The sequence below is a fragment of the Tarenaya hassleriana genome, unplaced genomic scaffold, assembly GCF_000463585.1.
Source record: "Tarenaya hassleriana unplaced genomic scaffold, ASM46358v1 Cleome5, whole genome shotgun sequence".
Lineage (NCBI taxonomy): Eukaryota > Viridiplantae > Streptophyta > Magnoliopsida > Brassicales > Cleomaceae > Tarenaya > Tarenaya hassleriana.
Window position 1 is genome coordinate 5,219,218 of NW_010967707.1, and position 25,691 is coordinate 5,244,908.

The following is a 25,691-nucleotide window of genomic DNA, read 5'->3' on the forward strand; positions in this document are numbered from 1 at the left end:
CGTTATTTTAACATATACAATACAAGTTATTGAATATATACATACCAGGGAAAACCCCCTGGTGAATTAGTTAAGGAACATAAGGGGAAACCATGAGGTCGGGGGTTCGACTCCTTGTCGTCTCCTTATCTCTCATCTGTCGCCTGTCAGTTACGACTGATTTACCTCTCAGTGTTGCAGGCTCGTGTGCATGGGCTTGAGGTTTTCCTTGGTCCCTGATGCTGTCCTGATGTCGTTTTCATCTGACCCATTGGGCTGTGAGGCGTTATGGTGTCTGGTGTCCAATCCGAAGAATTGTAGGGCAAGTTTTCCAATGTATCAAAATATATATATATATACATACCAAAAAAAAGTTATTGAATATTATTTAATATTTTCCTTTCTTTTTGTCGCAAAGGTTAGAGACCCGTTATTTTACTCTAACTATAGTAAGACATGATTGAATGCTAGGTAACAGAGACCAACGGCCTCTACCATTTTACATTTGTTGCCAACAATAAACTTATCGACAAATACATGTAATAAGCCATAAATACGGTTTGTTAAAACGGTATGAAATAAATAAAGTCACAATATATATATATATATATATATGCACACTAAGGATTTCTATTGCATCATAATAATTAAGTTAATGCCCGAAATGTAAGAATATTTACATTATACTGTAAGACGTTGGAAACTACTATCAGACTCTAATTCGAATGATTAAATCTATTACATTTCAGATATAAAAATAAAAATTTTGAATTACGGAAACAAAAGATTTACATTTGTACTTGCGGAAGTGAACACCTTGAACTTGACAGCCCCCGGCCGCGGGCCCCGAAAAATCACATACATACGTGACTGCGCAGTGGTGCTATCTAATGGACCGACGCAAGTGGTTGAGATCGATGATACGTGCGCATTCTAAACAACAAAAAATAGTTTTACAACTCTAGAAGATTTAGTTGGGTTGAACCGTCAATTAACTTGCTGTTTATAGAAAATATATGTATATATTGTGTGTTTACGTACCATTTGTTATGTGTATATATATAGACACTCACGTACAAATGTATGTATATATATATACAGACACACATGGGGAATTTCTATTTTATTGTTTGCAATGGGCGGATCTACATACAAGTGTAGTGTATGGGGTATATGCCCCACTCAACCAATTAAAAAATATGTTTTCCACACAAATTATAGAAAATTTTAAATAAAACTGTATAATGCCCCCGTAAAATTAATATTGTTTATAATAAAAATAAAATTACCTCCACTTAATTAATTCTCTAGTTCTGCATTGTATAATATTTTTTTTTTTGGATAACCAGATATTAGGGTCTAAAGTTTAGACTAATTTTGGAATCGGAAGGATTTGGAATATAACTAACTTATTATTCCTAAATTTGAGGTTCGAATTCGAAACGAGACAAAATAACTAACTTATTATTCTTTTTTGCTCAACAAAATGAACACATTCCTTTGATTGATAAAAAAAAAGAAGAAGCATTAAAACGTAGTGAGGAAAAACCTTCATAGTGTATTTTTTTAACTATAAAAGTTCGTTGCTAGCTAAACTTTATTCGTTGACTTCAAAAATGTTCTTTTTTAAAAATAAAAAAAAAGTTGGTAATCTTCGCATCTAAATCCCCATTTGTCAACCTTGGCCGTAAAATGCATTAATACCACACATGACTCTTTTTTCTATACCTAAAATTTAATATCCAATTTTAGATTGATAAATATTCAAAAACTAGTTTTGGATGCCTAAAATTTAGTTTTCTATGCCGAAGTTTCTGGTTTTTATTTTTTATTTTTAATTCTTTATTTTGTTACGAAACATATATTTATTTGTCTTTGGATTCTAATTTAACATTGTAATTATTTTCTAAATCTTTAAAAAAATTTGACATATATATATAAATATTATATAATCTTTAACATTTTCTAACATAATTATTACTAATCTACTAAACAAAATATTGATTGATCTAACAAACTTTTTATTGTGTAAAATATATATTTATAGTACATGTATATTTAAAAATTCCTATGAGATCATGAATATTATACATTGGAAAATACATGGATAAAAATAGGACAAGTCACGTAGACATCGGGAATCTCTTTTGGGACACCGAGCAAAGGTTCATATTTATTGCATTACCTAAATTCTTTTTGTCCCTTTGCATCCGTTGCTTTCACAAATTGCTATATATATATATATATATATATATATAATATTGAATATAAAATCCGGCGAATATCACAATATCTAACATATATTCATACATGTAGTTGATATATACAGCTATACACACGATCTATCATTTTAATGTCTAATTTCTTATTATTCAAAGTTATATCTACTAGGAATTAATGACTACTGAACCACTAAGATGTGACAATAATTTCAAGATTCCCGTTAAACCCTAACAATTTGCAAATTTATTACTCATGTTTATCAAATAAATCTAAAAGTTACATATACAGAGAATTTATCGTGCAATATTATATAACTTTCTTTTGGGTCCACGCATGACGGTCCGCCGGTATAAATAAGGAAGTATATAAAGATGAAGGTTATTAATGGCCATGCAGGTCCATAAGGATCATGAGATCTTCTCACCAACTTACATACAATGATAGTATGATACGTTTGATATTTTATTGTATATATGTGTACATACATATATATATATATATATATATTGCCACCATAACCATAAATGAAACACCTACCTCATTGATACATTGCACATGTAACTTGTCGATAAATATGATAGATTATTTAATACATATATATATATATATATATATATTATCACAAAATTTTAAAAATATAATTCGCATTTATCATATAATTAGAATCAACATTTTTAGAAGTAACGATAACGTGAATACCAAGCTACAAGTTATGTAAAATAGTTGAAATTTTGTTTCGATAATTTTATGTTGGATTTATCTGGAATCGGATTAGATAGATATTGACTTTAACAATATGATTACGCTAAAATATACCTGCATATATATATATGAAAAAACATAAAAATCAAGATTTTTAAAATTCAAACTTGTCTGTGCATTGGTGAAAATGTTAAATGTAGGTATGGCTTAGCCCATTGTCACATGAAAGAAGGAAGCAACTTGCTTTTTTTGTCGCGTTGCCCGACGTTGCTCTCTTTTTAATTATACGCATTTAATATATTGAATTGAACTTTACGGACCAAACGGAATATTCGGTTAGAGTTTATATATGGAAAAAACATTATATTACATACATAAACATGAAAATTCTTCAAATATATATTTGTTTTCTACAGAATATCCTAATGAAATTCCCCGTGACAAAGTGTGTTTTGAAGGTTGGTACGTAGTTGATCATGAGAGCGATTTGTGGGTACCGATGAAATTATTGAAAAATAGCCTAAAAATATGTAAATTAATTTGAGATAAATGATTAAAAAAATCATCAGCATAACAATAAACCAATGATATATCTAATTCACAAAATTTATAAAATTAGTTTACTTTGAAGTTTGAACTATTAAATAGTTCGCGCACCAATCCAATCCAGCTTTCTAAAGAAATTAATGTTTTTTGTATAAATTTTTTGTCGTTATGCGTAGGTTAAATAATAGCACAGGAGCCGGTATAACAGTTGAGACGGTCCAAAGGTGTAATGATTCTACAATATTAACTCTATTAACGAGTCAATAAATTACGGCAAATATGTTAAATTATTATCACTATGTTAAAAACGATTTCAAGAAAATGTGAGATGTTAATGGGATTAATTGGGATCCGTCCTAGCATTTAGAGCGTTGTTGTAGTCGGTGTCTAAAAGATTTCAAATTGTTTAGACTATATATGAATAAACATATTATATGTAACACAGATTTTATATATAGTAAAAAAACCCTAAAAAATATATATTAGAATTCAATTTTATTATTTAAAAGTAAAAGTAAAAAAAAAATTAAAGAACATAAAATTACAATCTATAACTATTGATTATATTTTTTTATTTTTTATTTTTTGGTTAAGAATTTTTTTTTGGTAAAGTATATATTTTTTTTATTCCATAAGAGGAAGAAAAATTATATTACGATTCTTCAAGAATTATGTTAATAAAAAGATAATTTCTTTTTCCAAATTAAGTAATCAGAATGGCACCGTTACGTGATTGCAAACTCTATTACAAATCTTCAGAAACTAGACCCAAAAAAATATTATTGCATCACTTTATCGACGAAAATATATATTATACTGAAAAAACATGGAAAGATATTTGAGAGAGAAAGAGATAATATCATTAGGAAGAAATATATATTTTTTTATTTCATGCTGATGCCTTTTTAAATACAAAACAAAAACCAGCTTGGAAAGAGAACGTGAGCAAATTACATGGGATATGCCTAAAGACTAGCACCCAACTTTTGAAAATTTCAAAATAAATAAAATAATGCAATAAAATAAGATTATTCCTAACAAACTCAAGAAAAGAGAATGCAATATCCAAATTAAATCATTATTAATACTCTCAAAACGACGTAGTATTAAGACTAATTATTAGTACCTCAGGAGGAATCAGGAAAACAAAGGAGAGAGACCTTCTGGATCAGCGAGAGACTTTTCGCCGCTTGAAAGAAGAACCTCAACTGTCTATACGTGTCTTTTCATCATTCACCAAGACAAGAGAGTTTTCAAATGAAGCTTCCATGATTAGCAATGAAAGGAATCTCAGAATGAGAGAGAGAGAGAGGTTTTCACGTTTGATAAAGAAACTGGGCATATCGATTCATCATAATGGGCTAAGACAAGAGAGTTTCAAGTGACTTGTAAGACAAGGAACGGCGTCTGGAGAGTAGCAACGTGACGTAGAGTAATTGGTTCCAAGAATCGGGGATGCCGGGGAGACACCAGTGGCTGCAGTCTTGGAACATTACGGAGCTTCTTCCCCGGATCTCTGGAGGCTGTCCGTAAACAGAAGGGTGGCCATCGGTTCTGTACCATGTCATCTTGGTGATGTTCATGTAATAAACCGGCGTCTTCATCTCCGATATCACCGACTCGAGCACCCTCATCATCCATGGATATTCTCCCGCATACGTTTCGTTCTTTATCGGTTCGAGTTCTCCGTCGCATTGCCCACCTGAGTTCCATGCTCCTTTCCTGCAGCAAACCGGAAAGGACCCGGATCAAGATCTGTAAAAATTTCCAGGTTCAAGGTTGCTTAAGCGCAAAGAAAGGTCAGAATATTCTGACCTGAAATGGGAGGAGGAGTAGCCGACGAAGAAGACTCTGGTTCGGCTGATGTTGATATTGGCATCAACCCAATCAGCCCATGTATGGAGAGCTTTAGTATACGCTTTTCGCACTTCCAATCTGTCGTAAATATGGCTTCCTTCCTGGAAATAACCCTTTCTGAAACAAAAACCCATGAGTTAGGGATTATTCTTGAAGAAGAGCGACTGAATATTCTTGTCATGTGATCATACCCTTTGTTGGTTTTCTGGTGTGTCCACCAGTGGCCAGTGTTGAAGATGACTATGTCCGCATCGCGGTAGAGCTCGGTGATCGATCCTTGGATCACATCGAGCCTCAACGTCTCTCTCTTCTTCCCGAATCTGTCGGAATACTTTGATTCTTGGACGAGGAACGGGGATTTGATGAAATCGATAGAGCACTGAAACTCCTGCGCTGTGTTCAAAGCCCAGAAAGGCGGTCAATAACTAAAACACAATGCGTTATCGAGAGGGAAGCTGTGTGGATCTGAGGAATTTGCCTTGAATCTGAAACCGTAAGAGCCATTGATAAGATTCCATCTAGCAGAAGAATCTTTGAGAACTCTGCTCTTGCCTTCCAGCGATTGGCTCAAGGAACAGACCAGTGACTCCCACATGTTCCTGTTCAATGAATCTCCAACGAAAACCAGTCTTTTCCCTCTCAGAATTCCCAGCATCTTCCTCCCATCAAACCTACATTACCCAAAATCCCGGAATAGGATAAGATGAACACAGTGACAAAACAATCTCGACAGAGGAACTTCAAAGGAGAAAAACCCAGAAATCAGATTGTCAAAACCCTCCAAATCTTGACCTCGGGATTGTGCATCCGTGAGGGCGCCATCTGTAACGGAGAAAACCCGAATCGGGACGGCCGTTCTTGAAGCAATTGAACTTGTCTTCGAGGTAAGAGCAAGAACCGGGAGCATAAACCGGACCAGATTCATCAAGAACCCATCTTCCGTCGAAGATATCGCAAGAATTGAGTTCTTTGGTCACTGTGTCGATCTCTCGGCCTCTTCTCGAATCGTTGTTGACGCGGATTCTTTCTGAGGAAACAGACGAAACGGTGCAAGTATCCGAAGGAGAAGAAGGGTAAGAGAAGAAGTTTGCGGCCATGAGAAGACGGGAGGTGAAGCTCGAGACGATCACAGAGGGAGAGAAATCCGAGAGAGACGAAGAGGAGAAGAGGAAGAGAGAGAGGAAGAGCAGAAAAGTTAGTAAAATCTGAGTCGTAGATGGAGTTTTTGTGGTGACGAAGAGGTTCTTCAGATCCGCCATTGGAGAACAATCAGGTTTCTGTTCCGTTCTCTGTCTCTGGGAAAATCTTTCAGAGTCTCTCTGTTTTTTTTTTTTTGGAGGGAAAGGGAAATGTAACGGTTAAATTTGATCCCATGTGGCCAGTTTTTTTACCGTGCGTTTACTTTCAGTCTTTGATTTAATGCGCATAAAAAAGATGATATTAATAAATCAATGCTAATTTTTATATGTTTTATAAATCAATATTAAAACGCTTAATATAATACTATTAACCTAAAAGGGTATATATATACTTAAATATAAGAATCTGTATTACAAACTCAATTTGTATTATAGTTTGATTACTTTTAATTAATTTAATTTTTTCGATTTTATGAAACGATTTTCGTTTGATTTTTTACATTGGTTTTTATTTTACTCACATTTTATTTTATATTCAATTTTTATTTTAAAAAACCAATATGATGGTCAAAACTTTTCTTTAACGCATTCTCAAAGTTCTGGATTCGATTCCATTGGAGGAGAAGATGTGTACAATTAATTGTGTGACTAAAGATCGATTCCAAATCCATGAGAATTAAGTGTGTCGAAGACCCAACAAACCTTTTCGTTATAAAAAAACTTTTCTCTAGCGAAGGATTCACTTGGTTTTTATATTATTGGACGAATATATATATATATATAAACGATAAGGTTATTATATGTAATAAAACTATTGTTTTCTAATATGATCAAGTAAACAACATATAATTATATATATATAATATAAGGATTAGGGTGTCAATTTTGACTCAAACCTCATTACGAACCCGTTCGAAAAGTATCATGTTTTGAATTTAAAATTATAAACCCGAAAAAATTCAAATTTTCGAATCAGATTTAATTCAGATTTTGAACCGATCTAAAAGATCGATTTATTTTTTTAAAATAAATGCAATAAAAATTATCAATACACACGAGTAAAGTATTAAAAAGGTTCATCTCGTCCGATCCCATGCGAGTCCAAACCCGTGTCTTATAGGAACAAACTTAATTTATAGACCCAAAAAATTTCGATCGGTCTGAATTCGAATCCGAAATCTTCGGGTTAATTGTGGGCTACTCAGACCGGACCGTTTGACACCTACCGAGGATTTAAATAACACCAACAACAAAAACTATAAATGTACACGCAAAAAAAAAAAAAAGAGTACACAAGTTCATTAACTTGAATAAAGAAAGCATAGAACGAATTACATAATGTGGGTCGATACACAAATCATTTACAATGTCGCATACGTTTAGTTTTGTCCGAAGCTTGGTTGAACCTGAACAGAGTATCTAACATGCCCAATGTACAACTTATGCTTACCAAACGATATTCTTTTGTTCCCATTCTCACCCACGACGGCAAGATTCTCACATACATCGAGGTCCACTTGAATTGTCTTTTTTGCCCCTGCCCCGACCAGAACCTTCTCGAACCCGACCACCTGCCTGTTCAGACCCAACGCGGTCGCCTCTCCGACCGGAGGCTGAGCGAACACGAAGAGAGTGTCGCTCCCGTCGACCATCCCCGTGTTGGCCACCTCTACTTTCAAGGGTATCTTCGGTATTTTATCACACTTGGCCTGAGACACTTCTACGTAACTGGCCGAGGTTTTTGCACCTGAGATCGGGACTGAGATCTTGGTCGGTGGAGTTTGTAGAGAAGTGTGATTGAAAGTGGTGTAGCTTAAGCCAAAGCCAAAGGGGTAAACCACAGGTCCCTTGTAGTACTTGTACGTCCTCCCTGGGAAATCTCCCGATGGCCTCATGGCCATGTTCGACATCGGGATCTTGTCCACGTAATCTTCCGGATACCACGTCATCGGTAACTTCCCACCTGTCATCAATACATACATGTGTGTGTATATATATGATATGTACCTGACATGGATCACAATGCATGAATATATTTGATAATATTGATACCTGGGTTAGCTTTGCCGAAGATGACATCAGCGATGGCGGCACCACCGGCTTGACCCGGATACCCAGCCCAGATGATGGCCTTGATACGTGGATCGTTCTGGGCGAACGTGACGTCGACGGGACCACCGCTCATGATGACCAATATGGTCGGACCCCTAGAGGCTCGAGCCACACGAGACACGAGCTCTTGTTGGTGACCTGGCAACAGTAGGCTTGTTCGGTCCAGTGATTCCGCCTCAATGGATAGGTCGGTTCCCATCACGAGGATCGTAGCGTCTGCTCCACGCGCCGCCACCTCGGCCGAGTTGAACTGTTCGTTTCCGGTGCATGAAACTCCCACACAGCCTTGCACGTATAGAGTTCTTGCGTATCTTGAGATCCCTTGCAACGGAGAAGTGTAACCACATGGTTTTCCTAAAGGAATAAAATAAAGTATTAAGATAAATTATATATATATATATATATATATATATATATAAGGTGCATTCAAGGGGTAGAGATTGAGGAAAAACAAGCATAGTTTCCGATCATGGTTTGTGTTACATCCGAGTTGGGTCCGATGACAGCTATATTGCGATGGCGCATGGGGTCCAGAGGAAGCGCGTAGCGTCTAGAATTTTTGAGAAGAACAATGCCTTGGTGGGCTGCTTCAAGGGCTAGGTTTTGATTGGCCGGAGTGCAAACATCTCCTGGTCCGAGATTACCGTACGGACCAAGATTCCCATCGAACATACCGAGTCTCATTTGGACCGTCAAGGTGTTGTCAACGGCGTTATCCACGTCGGATTCATTCAATAGTCCCTTGCTGACCGCTCCTTCCGCGTAGGTCGGCAAAAACGCCCCGCAGTTCAGATCTAGTCCTGCAAAACGACACGATTTCACGATTAGATTATTGTTCTTGGGTATCATCATCATTATTATCATGGCTAGGAAGAGAGAAAAGTTACCGGCTTTGATAGAAGCTGCAACTGCTTCCTCCGGAGTTCCGGTGTATTGTTGCTTGTTGAAAAGCACTTCCACAGAGTCGCAATCCGAAACAATATACCTGTATATATATATATGTATGTATGTATATGTATATATCGAAATGAAGCAAAATTGGATAGAAATTATTAAGGTTGTAGGTCATCGAGATTTTTCACCCTTTAAGATTCCATTCGCCACGGACGACGTTCTTCAAGAGATCCACGTCAGCACACGTCGGTTTTCCGTTGACCTGGTTGTAAGAGCACATCACACTAGCGACGTTTCCCTCTTTGACACATGTCTCGAACGGCACGTTAAACGTGTCTTCAAGATCTTGCTTTGTGACCTTCTCAACGAACAATAAAAAAAAATATTCAATAAAAAACTTTTTTTGTTACGTAAAAGAACATTAAAAATAGATAGTTTGATACTTCAATTAGTGAAATGGGGTGTAAAACGTGTGTTTCGTCAGAATTAGAAGTTCAAGTTTGGATGACTGATTCTCGGTTTTGAGATTAGTTTGAAATTTGGTCCATGGTACCCGATTAAAAAAAATTAAAAAATATATATATGGGTACTTACGTTAGCGCTGAAATGGAAACGGTCAACACCCATCCAATTATCAAGATCGTAGGCAGTGTAATGTTTGCAACAGGCGGCGACTTTAAGGCTGTCGCCGTTGCCGGAGCCTTGTAGCCCGCGGACATAGCTGGCGCCGTATTTTCCGGAAACGAAAGGATCTTCTCCGGGAGTTTCTTGGATACGTCCCCATCGAGGGTCGCGGACTATGTTCACGTTAGGGCTCCAATAGGTGAGACCGGCCGTACCGCCGTTGTACATGGCTCTTGCCTCATTAGACACCACCTACAATCATTCAAATCAATAACAACAATGTAATTGTTAGCATGTTTGTATAATCAGTAACAGCAATATATTGGAATGAAGGGCGAATATTCCAATCATTCAAAGTTAGGTAAGAATAAAACAAATTAACATAATATTAGAGTTTACATAATAATGTCTTTATCTATAATTTTTTTAACTTCAAAATACGAATCCGAATTCAAAACCAGTGTATGAACGAGAATTGAATATTGGCCTTGTATTCTCACCCGTCCGATCTCTTCCCAGAGCGTCTGGTTGAAGGATGCAGCCGTGGTGATGACCTGAGGGAAACTAGTGGCAGCTGGGTATGCACCGCCGAACCTGGTGCCGGGCCCCACGTCCGAGACGCCGTGAAGAGCCTCCGACCACCATTTGTACCACTGGATGCCGAGCCGAGGCACCGCCGCTGCGTTATCACCTAGAAGCTGGACCTTCTCATGCAGCGTCAGCCGTCCGATCAAGTCCTTCACCCTCGCCTCGATCGGTAGATCCACCCGGCAGAACGGTAGCGTCCGAGTGAAATCGCTTGTCGGGTCGCACGCGAACGGCGTCCGAGCTGACTCAGTGGCGTGGACCGACCATAACACGACTAACACTGCGACGATATACTTGCAGGAGATTTTCATTTTGTTTTTTTTAACGTGTAATGCTTCGTGTTCGTGATTTTCTCGTGTGTTTTGATTGCTTTTTGCATGCATGCATGCATGCGTATTTATATATCAGTCGATAACTAAACGCTTTCTATTTTTGGAAATCTTTGTTTCTAGGTATTATCTGTAATTACATAACCGCATATCCATACAGATTCAAAACGAAGACCAAAGAGATCATGACATATCTCCATGTTTGAAAAACTGTTTGCAACTACATTAGAGATAGACTTCTGTTTCTTTACTTGTAAACTAATTCGAACTTTGGATAAGAAAACGTTTTGAGATTTCTATTTTTGCAAAAATCGTATTCCAAAAAATTCCAAATATATATTTTTTTTAAATAGACGATCTTTTCTGGATGTCTAGTTAAATCTATAAATTTTACATGTACTTAAAAAACTCGCACAAAGCTCGGGGGGAAAACTATATCATACAAAAAAAGATATCAAATAATGTGTATGGTTTTTGAAAATACTTGTGAAATTCACAAATTTTAAATGGGAGTAAAATAAAATTCGTATTTTTTTGGGGAGCGAATTGAAATTCATGTATCATTTTAAAATTGATAACAAATTCACATATTTACATGAGATTTTGTAGCCTGATAATTTTAAAATCTATGCTTTTATTTCAAAATATAGAATAATTGATATATTTATATATATAAAAAATATTCATATTTGAGAATTTTGTTTTTCAAATTGGGCTTATGATAGTTTCTGATCCTCTGGAGAGTAGAGACCAATGGATTGATCGGTCTAAGACCACCCCATCTTCGATCATTCAACGAGTCTGCGATATATTTTGTGAACAAAACGCGATTGATGATTAAAAAAAAAAAAATCTATGGAGTCAACAAAAGGAACCGAACATGGTTCCTTCAAAGACGTAAACTTCAAAAAAAAAAAAAAAAAAAAAAAACCTTGACACTACAAGTAAAGTCTCTCTGTGTCTTCCGATTTCCGTGTCCTAATCCAGACACCATGGAAAAAAAAGAAGCTCTTACTTGATGTATTGAGAAAGCCACTTGAACCCATCGCCATAACCCATCTTTCTGACGATGCTGCACATGTAAACTTCAAGAGGGCGAACCCCGGAATCCGCGAGAACAACCTTGCCCTTCCCAGTAGTGAAGTTGGTCAGCCCGAGATGGTACCTGAGCTCGTCTTCCGAGGCAGCGTAAGGGATATCGATCTTGTTCCCGAGGATGAGGAAAGGGACGCTGGCTAGGGCTTCATCCGACAGAAGTGCATCGAGCTCCCTCTTTGATTCAGCAAACCTTTCCTTGTCGAAGGCATCCACCAAGTACACGACTGCATCCACCTGTTTGAAGAATGGGGGAGAAAATGTATTAGCCATTACACGTTTAGTCTACTTGTTTGTGGAGTGTATAACCAACATACGAGAATGCTAGCCTAATCTAGGGTTTTGGACAATGCAGCTTTCAGATCAGACAAATAAGAAAGAAGATTCTCTTAGGACTACCGGTTTCATCCTAACTAGCAACTCCAAGGGAGTTAGGGCACCCTAATTTAAATAAATTCTTCCTTGCTATCTAACAAAAATGATACACACGGTATGAACAAACAGAAACCGCTAAACAAACTGTATATTCAGATTCTAATTAAACATTTATTTTCTGGAATTCTAGGAAAGTTTTCGCAAACAAGACAATCATCTGAACCCACTCTCCGCTCTGGGAGGAAGGTGAAGTTATCAAACAAGCACAAGAAAATCATAAGACAATGACTCATCTGTTCCGGAGTGAAGAAAGCCGTGCAGTTCATTACGCAACTTATGAAGTGGAAATGAAGTTTGGTATTATGCTAAGAATGCAGAGGAATAGATGCATAAGAACTGAACTGAGATTATCATCCCCATAAGGCTTCCATTCTACGGTACAACGTATGTCGAACATTAAACATATGACATCCGGTATCAAACTGTCGACCTTAGCATTCAGATAAATGAGAAAAAGGACCCAAATGTCATGGAGAAGCAGAAAGCAGAAACACTAGCTATCTATCCCCACAGACTCGGCAAAGTTGAAACCTTTAAATGCAATGGCAACTGAAACTAAACTCGCTACAGACACCGAGACCAGAGATTAAAAACACACACACAATACACTAGCTTTCATCATAACGATACGATTGTAAACAAGATACAGATAGTTAAGCTTTTCGTAAGTTGGATAACAAAATTTGAACAACAGATAAGATTCCTACGTTTACAGAGAAAAACAAGCCGAGAGAAAAGATCGTAAATACTGAGCTTTAACAAACATCAGTCTTCAGATAATCAAAATGTACATTCACTTATTACAAGCAGCAACAGCAGATAAAACTGCTTAAGAACATCATCCAACAATCACACATTGTCTGCAATTAGCCTCTACACTAACAGACTCCAACACATGAACTGCAATTAACTCAGCGTAATAACGTTGAATCCCATTTTATCCATCGCCATGCACCGCAAAGGGGAATTCAGTATACGGTAATTTTACCTTAGCGTAGTAATCCTTCCAGACACGGCGAGCGATCTGGTGACCACCCAAATCGAAAGCCTTGAACTTGATCTTTCCGATGCTCAATTCCTCCGACGTCGGATGCTGTGTTGGCTGGTGCTGCACCAATCTCTGCAAAAACACACGCCAATTCAAATCAAAATAAACTCTAAACCCAAATACGAGGGCGCTAACCCAGCCCCGAAGGCAAGATCGAAATCGAATTGAAGGAAAATATAAGGAGGAACAAACCTCGTCTTTGAGCATGTGAAGGAGAGTGGTTTTTCCGGCATTATCGAGGCCGAGGAAGAGAATCTTCGCCTCTTTCTGCCAGAGACCAAGCGACGCGAGAATCCCATAGAACCAATCGAATAGAAACATCGCTAGATCTTCAGATCAAACGGATCTGGTGAAGAAGTTCACAGAGTCGGAGGAGACGAACAATACAGCTAGGTTGGATCTGAAGGGAAGGTAATGTAATAATGAAATAAAATAAACATATATAAAATTCGGATTTTTCGAATCAGTTTTGTTTTGGTACTGTGAGATATATTAATTTATTCGTAGGGTTCTTGATCCCTCTAGTACAACCAGAGGCTCCACGTTTCTTTCATGAACTCACATTATGGGCCTTAATGATATTAATGGGCCGAGCTCCTTAAAGCCCATTATTTTTATCGGTTTAGGGCACTGTAGTCATTTAGTCGAGTCGCCAGTATAAAATGATCAGAAGCTAGGGTTTTCAGCAGGGTCCGAGTTTTTGTTGCGGTGAGTTCAGCCGAGCGGAGGATCTCTCTCGTTACTCAGGTTCGTTTCATTTCCTCCGTCGATCTTTATCGGAAATCGCGTTGTGGATCTTTTATGTTCATCTCTGATACTTCTTGTTCTATGTGATTGATGTTTATTGCGTTTGGTGGTGATGCAGAGATGGCGAAGTCGAAGAACCACACTGCTCACAACCAGTCTCACAAGGCGCATAAGAATGGAATCAAGAAGCCGAGGAGGCACCGTCACACCTCGACCAAAGGAGTAAGTCTAACAACATTTTTAGCGATTCCGATCCGATTTTGTTTTGGAGATGTTTGTCGGGGTGTTTGATTTGTTTAAATTGGTTGAAAAATCTGTAGATGGACCCGAAGTTCCTGAGGAACCAGAGGTACGCGAGGAAACACAACAACAAAAGCGGCGAGGATGCCAGCGGAGAAGAGTAATGTGGTTTTGTTTTTTATTAAGGAGTCGATTGATTTCTCCTTTTGTTTAATCATGTTTACGGAAGTTGTCGGTGTACTGTTACTGGCTTCATAATCTCAGAGATATTTGGTTATCCTCCCTCGTTTGATTGATGATGCTTCTCCTTTTCTCGTTCGGTTGATTGTTGTTTTCCCAATCTCTCCAGCAAACGGTGCTCCCTCCTATTCGTTGATGAATCTTTTGTTGAAATTCCTAGTCGAAAGATATCTTTTGAAGCGTTGCCCTGTATTGCTAGGTCTGGTTGGGGTTGCATGTCTGAATGGTATCTGAATTCTGATATGAAACTAATCTGAAAATTCGTTTCGGTCTAAAAGACAATTTGTGTCTTGTCTTGTGGTTGTTTTGGTATGAATCCCAGCTCGTGAGTTGCGGTGAACTCTAGGGTGGCCAATTCGGATTTCGGTTTGGATTCGGTTCGGTTATTTCGGTTATAGAAAAACTATAACCATTCAGTTTTTATATAAATTTCGATTCGTTTTGGTTATTTTTCAGTTTGGGTTCGATTCGGTTTCGGTAAAAGTTCATTTTTTCAAAGAAATTATCGGTTTTTTCGGTTATTTTTTTATTTGATTCGGTTCGGTTTTGATTTTTTCTGGTTTAAAGAAATTATAACCATTTGGTTTTGATGTCGGGTTTGGAAGACGGTCCAACATTTTTGGGTCGTGAATCTGGGCCTTCAGCCCACTTTTGTATTTGTCGGCAAAAATGGCTTTTTTACATCATGTAACAATAAAACCCATTAAACCGAAGCTGCATGTTTGTTCTTCGTGGTCTAAAAAAAAAGAAAATACAATATTAGAGAGTGCGGAAAGGCGAGACAGCCGCTTGCTGAACCACACAACGGGATCCAAAAGCTCGCGTAGAGGCTTCGATTCGGTGCGGCTTTCCACGCTGCACTTCATAGGTACACCAACCACCGTTCACCACGTGGAATTTCTGCAACCACAGATACAGGTGTCAGGGCATATCTGGCCCCGGAGGTCACTCTCCTCGCAGGTCAATAATTAATTGGATATTATTTTGGTTTGGACGAATCGTTACGCAGGTCACTCCTCGAAGGTCACAGCCACGTAACAGTAAAGGGAGTGCGGTACACGCGCGGGGAGAAAGCGCGTGGGAGAGTACAAACAATAATCAGTGGCTCTTCCGTGAATTGAGACTGTAAGTGAGGGTATTAATGAAGTTTATTCATAACGTATGTAAATTATTTTTATTTGTTGTTTATTCCGGTGGCTTTTTCTTTTCTTCCCTTCTCTCCTCTTCCGCGTCTCGAAGGTCGGGGAAAGGCTTGCGCAGGAAAATAACAGGAGGGGCAAAAGGAAAGCACATTCTTGGGAGAGAGAAACTAGATAGAGAGAGAGTATGACAAGGGTTTGTGCTGCTACGTCAATGGCGGTTAGGGATTTCTGTTGATTCACTCCCCGAAAACCTTCATTTCCCGCTTATATCCTCGGCTTCTGGTATCGTATCTCTCCCTTTTCGCTCCAAAACCCTAATTTCGCTTCGACGTCGACGTCGGTCTAATTTACTCTCTTTCGCGGCCCGATTTTGGATCGGACCGGGAGAAGCTAGCGATGGGCGCTCCGGACAAATCGCAATCTACCTCCAACTCGATGCAGGTGTGTATGTTTCCGCTCGCGCTTTCTTTAGCTGGTCTTCGGGTTTGCTGGTTTGTGTTAGGAAGTTCTTGGATTCGAATTTGTTTCTATTGATCAGTTGATTTTGTGCTAGCGAACTTATCTGTGTTTCCTTGGATGCTTGATGTTATGACGGTCTCCGCTGATCAGCTGTGTCATTACTGAAGATTTTCCTAGTTAGCCAGCAGTTGTTTAGCCCAAATTCGGTAGGAATTTGAGATTTTTAGTACATTTGAAGGTTAGAATTTTGTTGTTTCAAAATATCCATTGGTTGTAATAAGGTTTGCACCCAGTTGGGCAATGTGGCGAATCCAATATTTGGCAGGTGTTAATGGCGAGCTAGCGAGATGTGTTTGCCCTCTGTTGGTTAATGTATTAGAACTGACAGTCCATGGTCTCTTTGCAAGTAATCCCTTCCATGGGATTCGACTGGGGACTCTTTTTGATATCTTATCTAAAAACCTATTACGAGCTAGGCGCTTTAGTGAGATTCTTCAATTTTATGGATTAAGCTTGTTTAATGTCCAAACTTGGGAAGATCTGTAGTTGAAGTGGTTATTTTATTTGCTCTATGTACTATGACAACAAACTTCTTAGGCAAAAAGTTCGTTTTGGGGGGCATCTCTAACTTGTTTCGATTGTTCAGAGAGTGAAAGTCTATCGTTTAAACGAAGATGGTAAATGGGATGACCGAGGAACGGGACATGTCACCATTGACTATATGGAGGTTTGTAGTAATTTTGACCTGGTTTCTTGGTTTTCTCTTGAGGCTTGAATTTCCAGCACTCAATCTGAAATTAAACTTTTCAAGTCTCTGATAACTAAAGAGATAGATGGAAATGCTACCAATGCAGCGAACAGAAGAACTGGGTCTTTATGTGATTGATGAAGAAGACAATGAAACACTACTTGTGCACCACATCAGCCCTGAGGATATCTACAAGAAGCAAGAAGGTAGCCTTTGTGAATTGTGGTTGTATCACCTATGATATTTTCAAATATCTGCTGTTTCTTTTTGTTCGAGTAATTGGTCATATGCTGCAATGTAGACACAATTATCTCATGGAGAGACCCAGAGCGCTCGACAGAACTGGCTTTGAGCTTTCAAGAAACCGCAGGATGCTCTTATGTTTGGTAAGTGATAGAAACTGTCATGTTTTCTTCCTTTTCCGGCTTCTGGATTCTACAGTTAATTTTTTCTGACTGCAGACACGTGCTTGTCTATTGTGTCCAGGGATCAGATCTGCACTGTGCAACGTAATATGCATTTCAACTCTCTTAACAGTAAGGTTTTTTTTCTCTCTGGAAGATTATTTGTCATCGAATAATTTATATGTCATTCTGATTCTTCTCTTGTATATAATATATTCTTGTTCTATTCTGCTATGCAACATGGGATTTCATTTTGGTTTTGCTGTGATGGAAATACCAGTGTTTTGCTAAAAGAAGGCGTAGTTGTTGGATGAGTCAATTGCACTTGTTGCATAATGGTCATTTGGACTTCAGAATATATGAATAGAAACAATATGTTTTGTCACTTTTGCAATGATTAAGACTTTTTTTCATTGTTTTGCCACACGTTTCTTGTATATTTTTCTAGTTCATAATGAATTTTGTATTTGACAATAGTACCATCTGTGACTAAGCAGGTGAAACATTCCACAGCCTGAATAGTGAGTTGAGGGAGCTTCCCGCCGTAGAGCTTTCCACGCTTCCTCTAATACTCAAGGTCCTAAGATTCTATTGCCTTATGTTTTCATTGTGTTGCGGTTTATCTAGATTATTTACCTATTGGTTATGTTCTCATGTGATAAAAATTGCAAAGTAGCAATCTCAACGTTAATATTTTATGTAGGGCATTGCATAACATTGCGTATAAATTCTTTCCCTTGGCTGTTTTCCATTGCATTTCCAACTTCTTCCTCTCCCTCTCCACTGTCAGAAGGACTATTTATTTGGCAATCTTCCTGTGTCCCAATGGACCTCAGAGAACTACGGTCTCTTTTTCTCACCATATTTATAGATCCTCTTGGTGTGCTTCTGTTTTAGCACACCAGTAGGTGGAAGTTTTCGTGTCAATTCATTTACTTACAAATTTTTAAAATCTTTTCTCTTTTTTTTTTGTTTGTTTGTCCAAGAATTTATGTATGTGGTTCGTTTTTCTCTGCAGATTGTGACTGAGAGTGGCATTACTGATCAAATGCGTCTAGCTGAACTTATTTTGAAGGATGTAAGTGTTAGATATTTTTCAATGTTGTGTTAACATTGTTTGTATGAGAAATCTTGGCCGTTACAATTTTGTTTAGTTTATTACCTATGCTTGTTCTCCTCGGAAAAAATCTTGTTGCAGGTCCAAGTTTTTCTTTGACGCAATATTGTTTTTAGTCTCCGAATCATAGTTTGTAAAAATGTGCACTACATTTTGGCTTTTAGAGTGGCTTCAGTTTAATTACGAGCAGAGATAATGGAAAAGTGTTCAAATACAACTTTTTCTCTGGAATAATATTTTTGTCATGTTCTCAAAGAAACACTTCCATTTTTCTAGTTCATCCATCCATTGCTATTCTTACATATCTTACCTGAGGAGTAAATCGTGTAAACCTCCTCAATTGACCTTCTTGCCTTGATGCAGCAAGATTTCTTCCGGAAACTGATGGATGTGTTTAGAATCTGTGAGGATTTGGAAAATGTTGATGGCCTTCATATGATATTCAATATAGTCAAAGGAATCAGTTAGTATTCACATATCTCTCAATGTCATTTTCTTCATCCTTTATCATTTCGGAATTTTATGTAATCTCAATGATTCTTGTTTCTTTTATACGCAGTTTTGCTCAATAGTCCTCCGATCTTTGAGAAAATCTTTGGGGATGAGCTAATCTTGGAAATTATTGGGTGTCTAGAGTGTAAGTATCTTTTCACTGGTCAAACTCTGCTAATCATTTATTTTCAAAGACAGTGAGGGGCATGAACTTCTGAACACAGCTATAGGTGTTTAGTGCATATTTCACGAGAAACCATTTCGGTTTCTGTTAATGATTTGTAGCAGTGGGAGACCCTCAAAGTCTAAATTTGTTCCTCATAACTTCTCAGGAACTAGCTGTAGATAAAGTGAAAGAATCTTATGTTCTTGGTTGCATGTCATGAGACTCATCTTTCTCTGCCAAGAATTTATGTTGCTTAAATGATCAGTTGGATGGCTCCTTGTTGTTCACTCTAAAAACTTATTGGTGCGTAATTGTTTTCAGTAATTATCTATTCTATGCTTAATGTTTATTTTCACATTCTCTAGTGTGTGTGCACAATTCTTGCCAATATTTTGCGTTCTTCTGCTGATACCTAGTATTTGATACTTATGTTGCTTAATTTCTTTTTCTCTTTTCAGATGATCCTGATGTTCCTCAGTCCCAACATCACCGTAATTTTTTGAAAGAGCACGTTGTTTTTAAGGAGGTAATGCTGTGGTCCTTTTTCTATATTCCATATGGCTTAGCATTATTTAGGACACAGAGATTAGGAAATTTAGTTGACACTTTGTTTTGATGAGATGCTACATGCAATGTTTGGCGGTCACAACCTGACATAAAAATCAGGGTTGTCTAGGCTCTGTGAGGAAAGAGTTTTTCAGATTCAAGATCGCTTTTCGTACTACCTTTTGTTTTGCAGGCTATTCCAATTAAAGATCCCCTGGTCCTTTCAAAGATACACCAGACATACAGAATTGGTTATTTGAAGGTTTCATAATCAAGCTCTGTAAATTTCTACACACTTTTCTTCTGTAATCTTTAAGTTTCATGACTTGTCACTTCTTGCAGGATGTTGTTTTGGCTAGAGTTGTAGACGATGCTACAATGGCAAACTTGAATTCAATAATCCATGCAAACAATGCTTTAGTAAGTTGTGGACAATAATATATATGGCATTTGAATACATGCATCCTATATTGTTTTCTCACACATTACTCTTCGTTTCTGCAGGTCGTTTCTTTGCTGAAGGATGACAGCACCTTTATCCAAGAATTATTTGCAAGGTTGAAGTCACCTTCTATATCTGCAGAATCCAAGAAAAATTTGGTATCTCCTGGCATCAAAATGCATCTCTCATTTTGTATTGGGATGCGATGGTTGTTGTATTTGGCGGAAATAACATTTTGGCAACTTGTTTTAGTTGGAATTTTACTGGGAAGAGGTGATTCTAAAGGGATCCTAGAGTACTAAGAAGTTCTCTGGGACACTGTACTATGTTTGGAATGAAACTAGTTTTGCGGTTTTTGCCAGCTTCATGTTTAGATGAACTAGAAATGGCAATGGATGGAAATTGTATCTTCACCAAGAACCATATTGCTATTCAAGTGAGCTAGCCAGACTGATGTGTTTTCAATCTCTGTGAAATAGGTGTGCTTCTTGCATGAATTTTGTAGTTTAAGCAAGAGCCTTCAGGTGGTGCAGCAACTGCGGCTTTTTAGGTATGCACTTTACATAAACTAAATGTTGTGGTGTTGGGAATTAGTCTTCTGGAAGAATGGCCCTTTGTGTGAGCAGCTGTTACATGATCATACCAGATTTGTTTTGTTCAATGCTTCTTGAGAATTGTATATCAGCGGATCATGTATCTCAAGCACCTGGCCTGTCTGTTTATTTATTTGTAGGGACCTCATTAATGAAGGGATTTTTGACATCATAGCAGATGTCTTGCAGAGTCCAGACAAGAAACTTGTATTAACCGGGTATATGAGTTTTATCTTTGAATGGTTAAATAGAATAGATTGTTGTTGTTCCTTGATTTTCATTGACTTGCTCTCCCGTTTAATTATTTGTACAACAGATATGTATTCTTAATTTCTAACCTACTTAAGATTTATTATTGTAATGATTGCAGGACAGACATCCTCATCCTTTTCTTTAATCAGGATTCTAACCTTTTACGTTCTTACATTCTTCGGCCAGAAGGAACTCCCCTCCTTGGTCTCCTGGTAATTGTTTCTATATGCTTATTGGCTTTGAATTGTTTCTTCACCTGTAGCCCGTTTCCTTTTTCCCCTTTATTGCACTGTAGTAGGGATATGTCACCTCGGACCTCTATTCTTTTACAATACAAGAGAAAAAGGCAATTTATCTGTTCCATTGTTTGCCAAACAGGTGAAGGGAATGATGGAAGATTTTGGTGATAAGATGCACTGCCAATTTCTAGAAATTATACGAAGCTTACTGGATCCAAATTCATTGTCTAGTGGAGCTCAGGTGCATAGCTGTTGCCTTTCAGTATCCCATTTTCTGATAAGCAGAAGGGAGATGTTATTCTCCTCATTTTATGTCTACTAATGTCTGACTCATTTGAAAGTCAAAAGCAATCGAGAGACAGTTTCCATCGTTTCTGCTCTGATGGGTTATTTTTGCATGTTGTTGAATTGGAAGCGGGTACTCTATTCCTAAGAATTGCCTCAATAGTCTACAAGTTGGAAACTTGGAGTTAGTTTTTTTTTCGTTGTTGTACTCATTGTTCTTAGATATATCGCTAGATTGTTAGGGAGAAGTCCCTGCAAATTTGTGTGAACTGTATTCATATTTCTCTTCTAATCTGGCGAAGAGTTGTTGTGATCTTTTATTAAACAAAGCTCTTCAATGAATCTTGTCATTTTAGCAGAGAGCGAATATCATGGATATTTTCTGTGAGAAGCATCTACCTGAGTTAGTTGATGTTATAACTGCCTCCTGTCCTGAGAGGCCTGACAATAAATCTGAAGGTGCAGCCGGAAAAGTTGGAAGCCATCATAGTGCGAAGCCTGAAGTGTTGTCAAATATTTGCGACTTGCTATGTTTTTGCGTTCTGCAGGATCCTTCCAGGACAAAGTAATTCTTGTTATGCTTATCATGGTAATTCTTGTTTTAATCTCCTGCTACCAGCTGACTAATAATGTGAATTTTCTTCTTCACTCTTCAGGTGCAATTTTCTCCATAATAATGTGACAGAAAAAGTTTTGCATCTGACACGCAGAAAGGAAAAACACCTTGTGGTTGCTGCTATTCGCTATGTCCGAACTCTTCTTGCCATATTTGTAAGTAGATTTGGATTCCATTTTGGAAATAGGTTCACGTGATTCCCTTATTCAGATACTTGCTGTACCAATTTTACCCAGTGCAAAACTATGACTGAACCGGAGAAGATGAAGATTTGTTATCTGGAATAGATCCTTATTGCTCCTTTGTGATTGAAAGTTTGAGGTCTAATGGTATCTGTGAATAAAGAAGCACGAATATCTTTAGTTAATCAAAGATTATTTCAATTCCTAAATAAATAAATTAGTTTGCTACATGTTTTATTTCTGGTAGTGATAATTTCAGTGTCATATCATGAGCTATGTATAGTGGATCAATGATTTCTAGGACTACTAAAATATTATTCCTTACCTGGTCATCACATTTATTTGCTTTGTGTCTACTAAAGTTCCTTTGTATCAAGAAGATTTAAAGGGTATTATGAAATTTCTGAGACGTTCTATTTCAGGATGAGTATGTGCAGAATTACATTGTTAAGAACAACCTACTGAAACCGGTTATTGATGTGTTTGTTGCCAACGGCAACCGGTACAATCTGCTGAACTCTGCTGTGCTGGAGCTTCTTGAGCACATACGCAAGGTTCCATTTCTTCTCGTTCTCTCCATCTTTTTCCCCATCTTAGGTCCTTGATGTTCCTCTGTTTATAATATTATTGACTACTTTGTGTTCAGGGAAATGCAACAGTGTTGCTCAAATATGTAGTTGATACCTTCTGGGATCAGTTGGCTCCATTTGAGTACTTGACCTCCATCCAGGCATTCAAGGTGAAATATGAGCAGGTACTGTTTTTCGGGGTCTTGATTTCTGCTTTGGAGATTCAGGTTTGTCATTCCTTTGCCTAACGATTTATCTGCAGTGCTTAGAAAGTACTGTACCGAAGAGCAATGTTGATTTAGTCGATTCTAGAAGAAGAATTGATGAGCGTGCTTTGGATAAAGAAGAGGAAGATTACTTCAATGAGGACAGGTCTGGATCAAGTTCTTAAGACATTTTGCTTCTCTTTCCCGATTCTCATGCTTTCTATCCAAATTGGTTACTGACAGCGATGAAGAAGATTCAGCATCTGCTTCTAATACACAAAAAGAACAACAAAAGCCCCATCTCTCCAATGGAGTGGTAGCAAGCTATTCATCTTCGAGGTACATTAATAGCTTCCTACTAGATATTCATGAGAGTTGCATTATAAAGCAGTTATTTAATGGATGTGCTAACTGTTTCCATGGATATGTAGTCCGAGGTCTGGTGGATTGGTTGACTATGACGATGATGATGAAGACTATAAACCGCCTCCTAAGAAACAGCCAGAAGCTTCCGAGGAGGAAGAAGTCGAGTTCCGTAGGTTGAAACGCAAATCCCCTTCGGGAGAAAGAGAGCAGGGGCCATTGAAAAAACAACGGTTGGTCAAAAGTTCCATAAAGGAAAACGCATTTGATGCACTCTGTTCGACGCTTAGCCAGGCAGTGCTTCCGGGTAAGAAAACTGCGGGCTCCACCGCATCTGCAGCAACACACTCAACCGAAACAAACAAGAACTCACCGGAAGAACGCCAAGAAACAAAGGAATCTGAGAAGTCCAGAAGTTGCGAAGACCACAGCAGCAGCTGTCCAGATGACGATGAAGATTCTACTTCCCGGAACTTCTCTGACAGCAAGAGGGAAGCAGCAGACAATGGAAAGCTAACTGGGGATGAAAATGCATTAATACCCCAGAAATCATCACCCGAAATGGCTGTAAATGGATCCTGAGCTTAACACTTTGGAAGAACAGTTTGGTACCGTCGGTTTTCTCTCTCTCTCTCTTTCTCTCTCTTTGTTCTTGTGGCTGTGACAGAAGGCAGTTCCATGGCGGCTGAAGGGCGTGGAAAAACGCTTTAGCCGAAAAAAACAGACCACAAAGAGGCTTGGTTTATGATACTAATGGAAGTGGAAGAAGAATGTGTATAGAGCCGACAGATGGATCCGAACAAGAGGTAATGTTCTTGTTCATAGTGTTTTTGCAGCCTTTTCCACACATAGCAAGAACCAAAAAAAAAGTTAAAAAAAAAAACCGCTTCGGCGACAGCCTTTCCAGTGGTATGAGCTGATGAGTAATCTGCAATTGGCATTTGTAAAATACAATCTATCATCATGATCATCACAAACTTTCTTCATTTGAATCCGAATGGCCCTTTTTTTTTTGGTGGGGAGTTTTGTTCTTAGATTTTGATTTCATGATAGTCTATTGTGTGATGTGTTTTTTGGGTTATGCTTAGTTCGTTAGCTGTTGGGTAGGACGAATTGGTCTCTGGTTAGAAAGGAAGCGCCGTATTTGATTTTTCTTGGTTTTGATTTTGGGTGGATTCGATTAAAAAAAAAAAATTGTTCCTTCGTGGCGATACTGAGGTGGCCTAATGACACGTGTATTCGTAAAATAGCGGCGGGGGACGTTGATATGTACGTGAACAACCTTCTCATGCTCTCGTGTCTTTGTCGTAATGGAGTAGACAAAAAAAAAAAACTAACGATAAATCATCTGATGTAATGTTCTTGAAACCATGGTTATAAATAAATATGTGCCAAATGTCGCACATATGATAAACACCAATTTTAGATAAGATAAAGATTACGATGTCTACAAATACACACGTACGTATACATATCTAGTACTTGTACAATATAAAAATGTAGAATTTGAGATATTTGCAGCAAAGTGTGTTTTTTAACCAGTTCATTTATTTTAGACTAATGTATAAATTTTATTTTTTTAATAAGTATGATAAATTTTCGATAGAAATTTTGTAAGTGAATTTTTAAAATTTAATCTATTTATATACAACTGTAAATGATATAGATAGATATCAAAAATCTAATATTACAAAAAAATATGCGTGATACTTACTAATATTATGTATGCATCGACATCAAATCAAATAAGTAAAACCAATATTTAAAATAATCAATAAACTTACGTATATATACATATTTTTGAAATATCATATTTTATATATATATCGGTTTCAATAACGAGTTATAAAATACTAAATATGAGTATATAGAAAATATTTTTAATAATGATTCAAAATATGCTATCAAATAGATTCATGAATCACATTACGCATTTTTAATTAGATTCAACTGAAAGATTGTATATCCCACATATTTTATCTATCATATCTATATAACATACAAAGTTATCCAAAAAGATAAGGGTGACGATATATATATATATATATATATATATATATATATATATATAT

General features: G+C 37.5%; 5 protein-coding genes and 1 pseudogene across 7 annotated transcripts; 2 read left to right on the forward strand and 4 right to left on the reverse strand.

Annotated features, from left to right (window-relative positions):
* Positions 1–4,746: 4,746 nt before the first annotated feature.
* LOC104827089 (protein trichome birefringence-like 4) lies at positions 4,747–6,642 on the reverse strand. Its single transcript, XM_010560135.1, has 5 exons — positions 6,100–6,642; positions 5,786–5,978; positions 5,499–5,695; positions 5,266–5,424; positions 4,747–5,172 (listed from the first exon to the last, which is right to left on the reverse strand). Exons 1-5 carry the CDS (start codon positions 6,564–6,566, stop codon positions 4,812–4,814), a joined length of 1,377 nt encoding a protein of 458 aa, XP_010558437.1. The 5' UTR covers positions 6,567–6,642; the 3' UTR covers positions 4,747–4,811.
* Positions 6,643–7,806: 1,164 nt separating this feature from the next.
* On the reverse strand, positions 7,807–10,634 carry LOC104827461 (annotated as a pseudogene).
* Positions 10,318–10,975, reverse strand: LOC109115997 (beta-D-xylosidase 1-like). Its single transcript, XM_019204055.1, has 2 exons — positions 10,564–10,975; positions 10,318–10,328 (listed from the first exon to the last, which is right to left on the reverse strand). Exons 1-2 carry the CDS (start codon positions 10,973–10,975, stop codon positions 10,318–10,320), a joined length of 423 nt encoding a protein of 140 aa, XP_019059600.1.
* An 805-nt stretch (positions 10,976–11,780) lies between these two features.
* On the reverse strand, positions 11,781–14,000 carry LOC104827090 (GTP-binding protein SAR1B-like). Its single transcript, XM_010560137.2, has 3 exons — positions 13,764–14,000; positions 13,512–13,643; positions 11,781–12,325 (listed from the first exon to the last, which is right to left on the reverse strand). Exons 1-3 carry the CDS (start codon positions 13,890–13,892, stop codon positions 12,005–12,007), a joined length of 582 nt encoding a protein of 193 aa, XP_010558439.1. The 5' UTR covers positions 13,893–14,000; the 3' UTR covers positions 11,781–12,004.
* A 234-nt stretch (positions 14,001–14,234) lies between these two features.
* On the forward strand, positions 14,235–14,873 carry LOC104827091 (60S ribosomal protein L29-1-like). The gene is made up of 3 exons (XM_010560138.2): positions 14,235–14,318; positions 14,437–14,540; positions 14,639–14,873. The coding sequence occupies exons 2-3, from the start codon at positions 14,439–14,441 to the stop codon at positions 14,720–14,722; spliced, it is 186 nt and encodes a 61-aa protein (XP_010558440.1). The 5' UTR covers positions 14,235–14,318; positions 14,437–14,438; the 3' UTR covers positions 14,723–14,873.
* A 1,128-nt stretch (positions 14,874–16,001) lies between these two features.
* LOC104827092 (serine/threonine-protein phosphatase 4 regulatory subunit 3-like) lies at positions 16,002–24,769 on the forward strand. Of its 3 annotated transcripts, none has more exons than XM_010560140.1 (25): positions 16,002–16,222; positions 16,328–16,381; positions 17,046–17,126; positions 17,254–17,353; positions 17,449–17,533; positions 17,634–17,683; positions 18,049–18,128; positions 18,570–18,629; positions 19,032–19,131; positions 19,228–19,305; positions 19,785–19,852; positions 20,066–20,134; positions 20,215–20,292; positions 20,377–20,472; positions 20,794–20,864; positions 21,048–21,125; positions 21,278–21,371; positions 21,538–21,639; positions 22,040–22,248; positions 22,340–22,454; positions 22,904–23,035; positions 23,128–23,235; positions 23,313–23,422; positions 23,500–23,595; positions 23,688–24,769. In XM_010560140.1, the coding sequence occupies exons 2-25, from the start codon at positions 16,337–16,339 to the stop codon at positions 24,199–24,201; spliced, it is 2,619 nt and encodes an 872-aa protein (XP_010558442.1). In that variant the 5' UTR covers positions 16,002–16,222; positions 16,328–16,336; the 3' UTR covers positions 24,202–24,769. The 3 variants fall into 3 exon arrangements, with proteins under 3 accessions (XP_010558442.1, XP_010558441.1, XP_010558443.1); XM_010560139.1 differs by having other exon boundaries at positions 16,331–16,381; XM_010560141.1 differs by having other exon boundaries at positions 16,331–16,381; positions 22,043–22,248.
* The last annotated feature ends 922 nt before the right edge of the window (positions 24,770–25,691 follow it).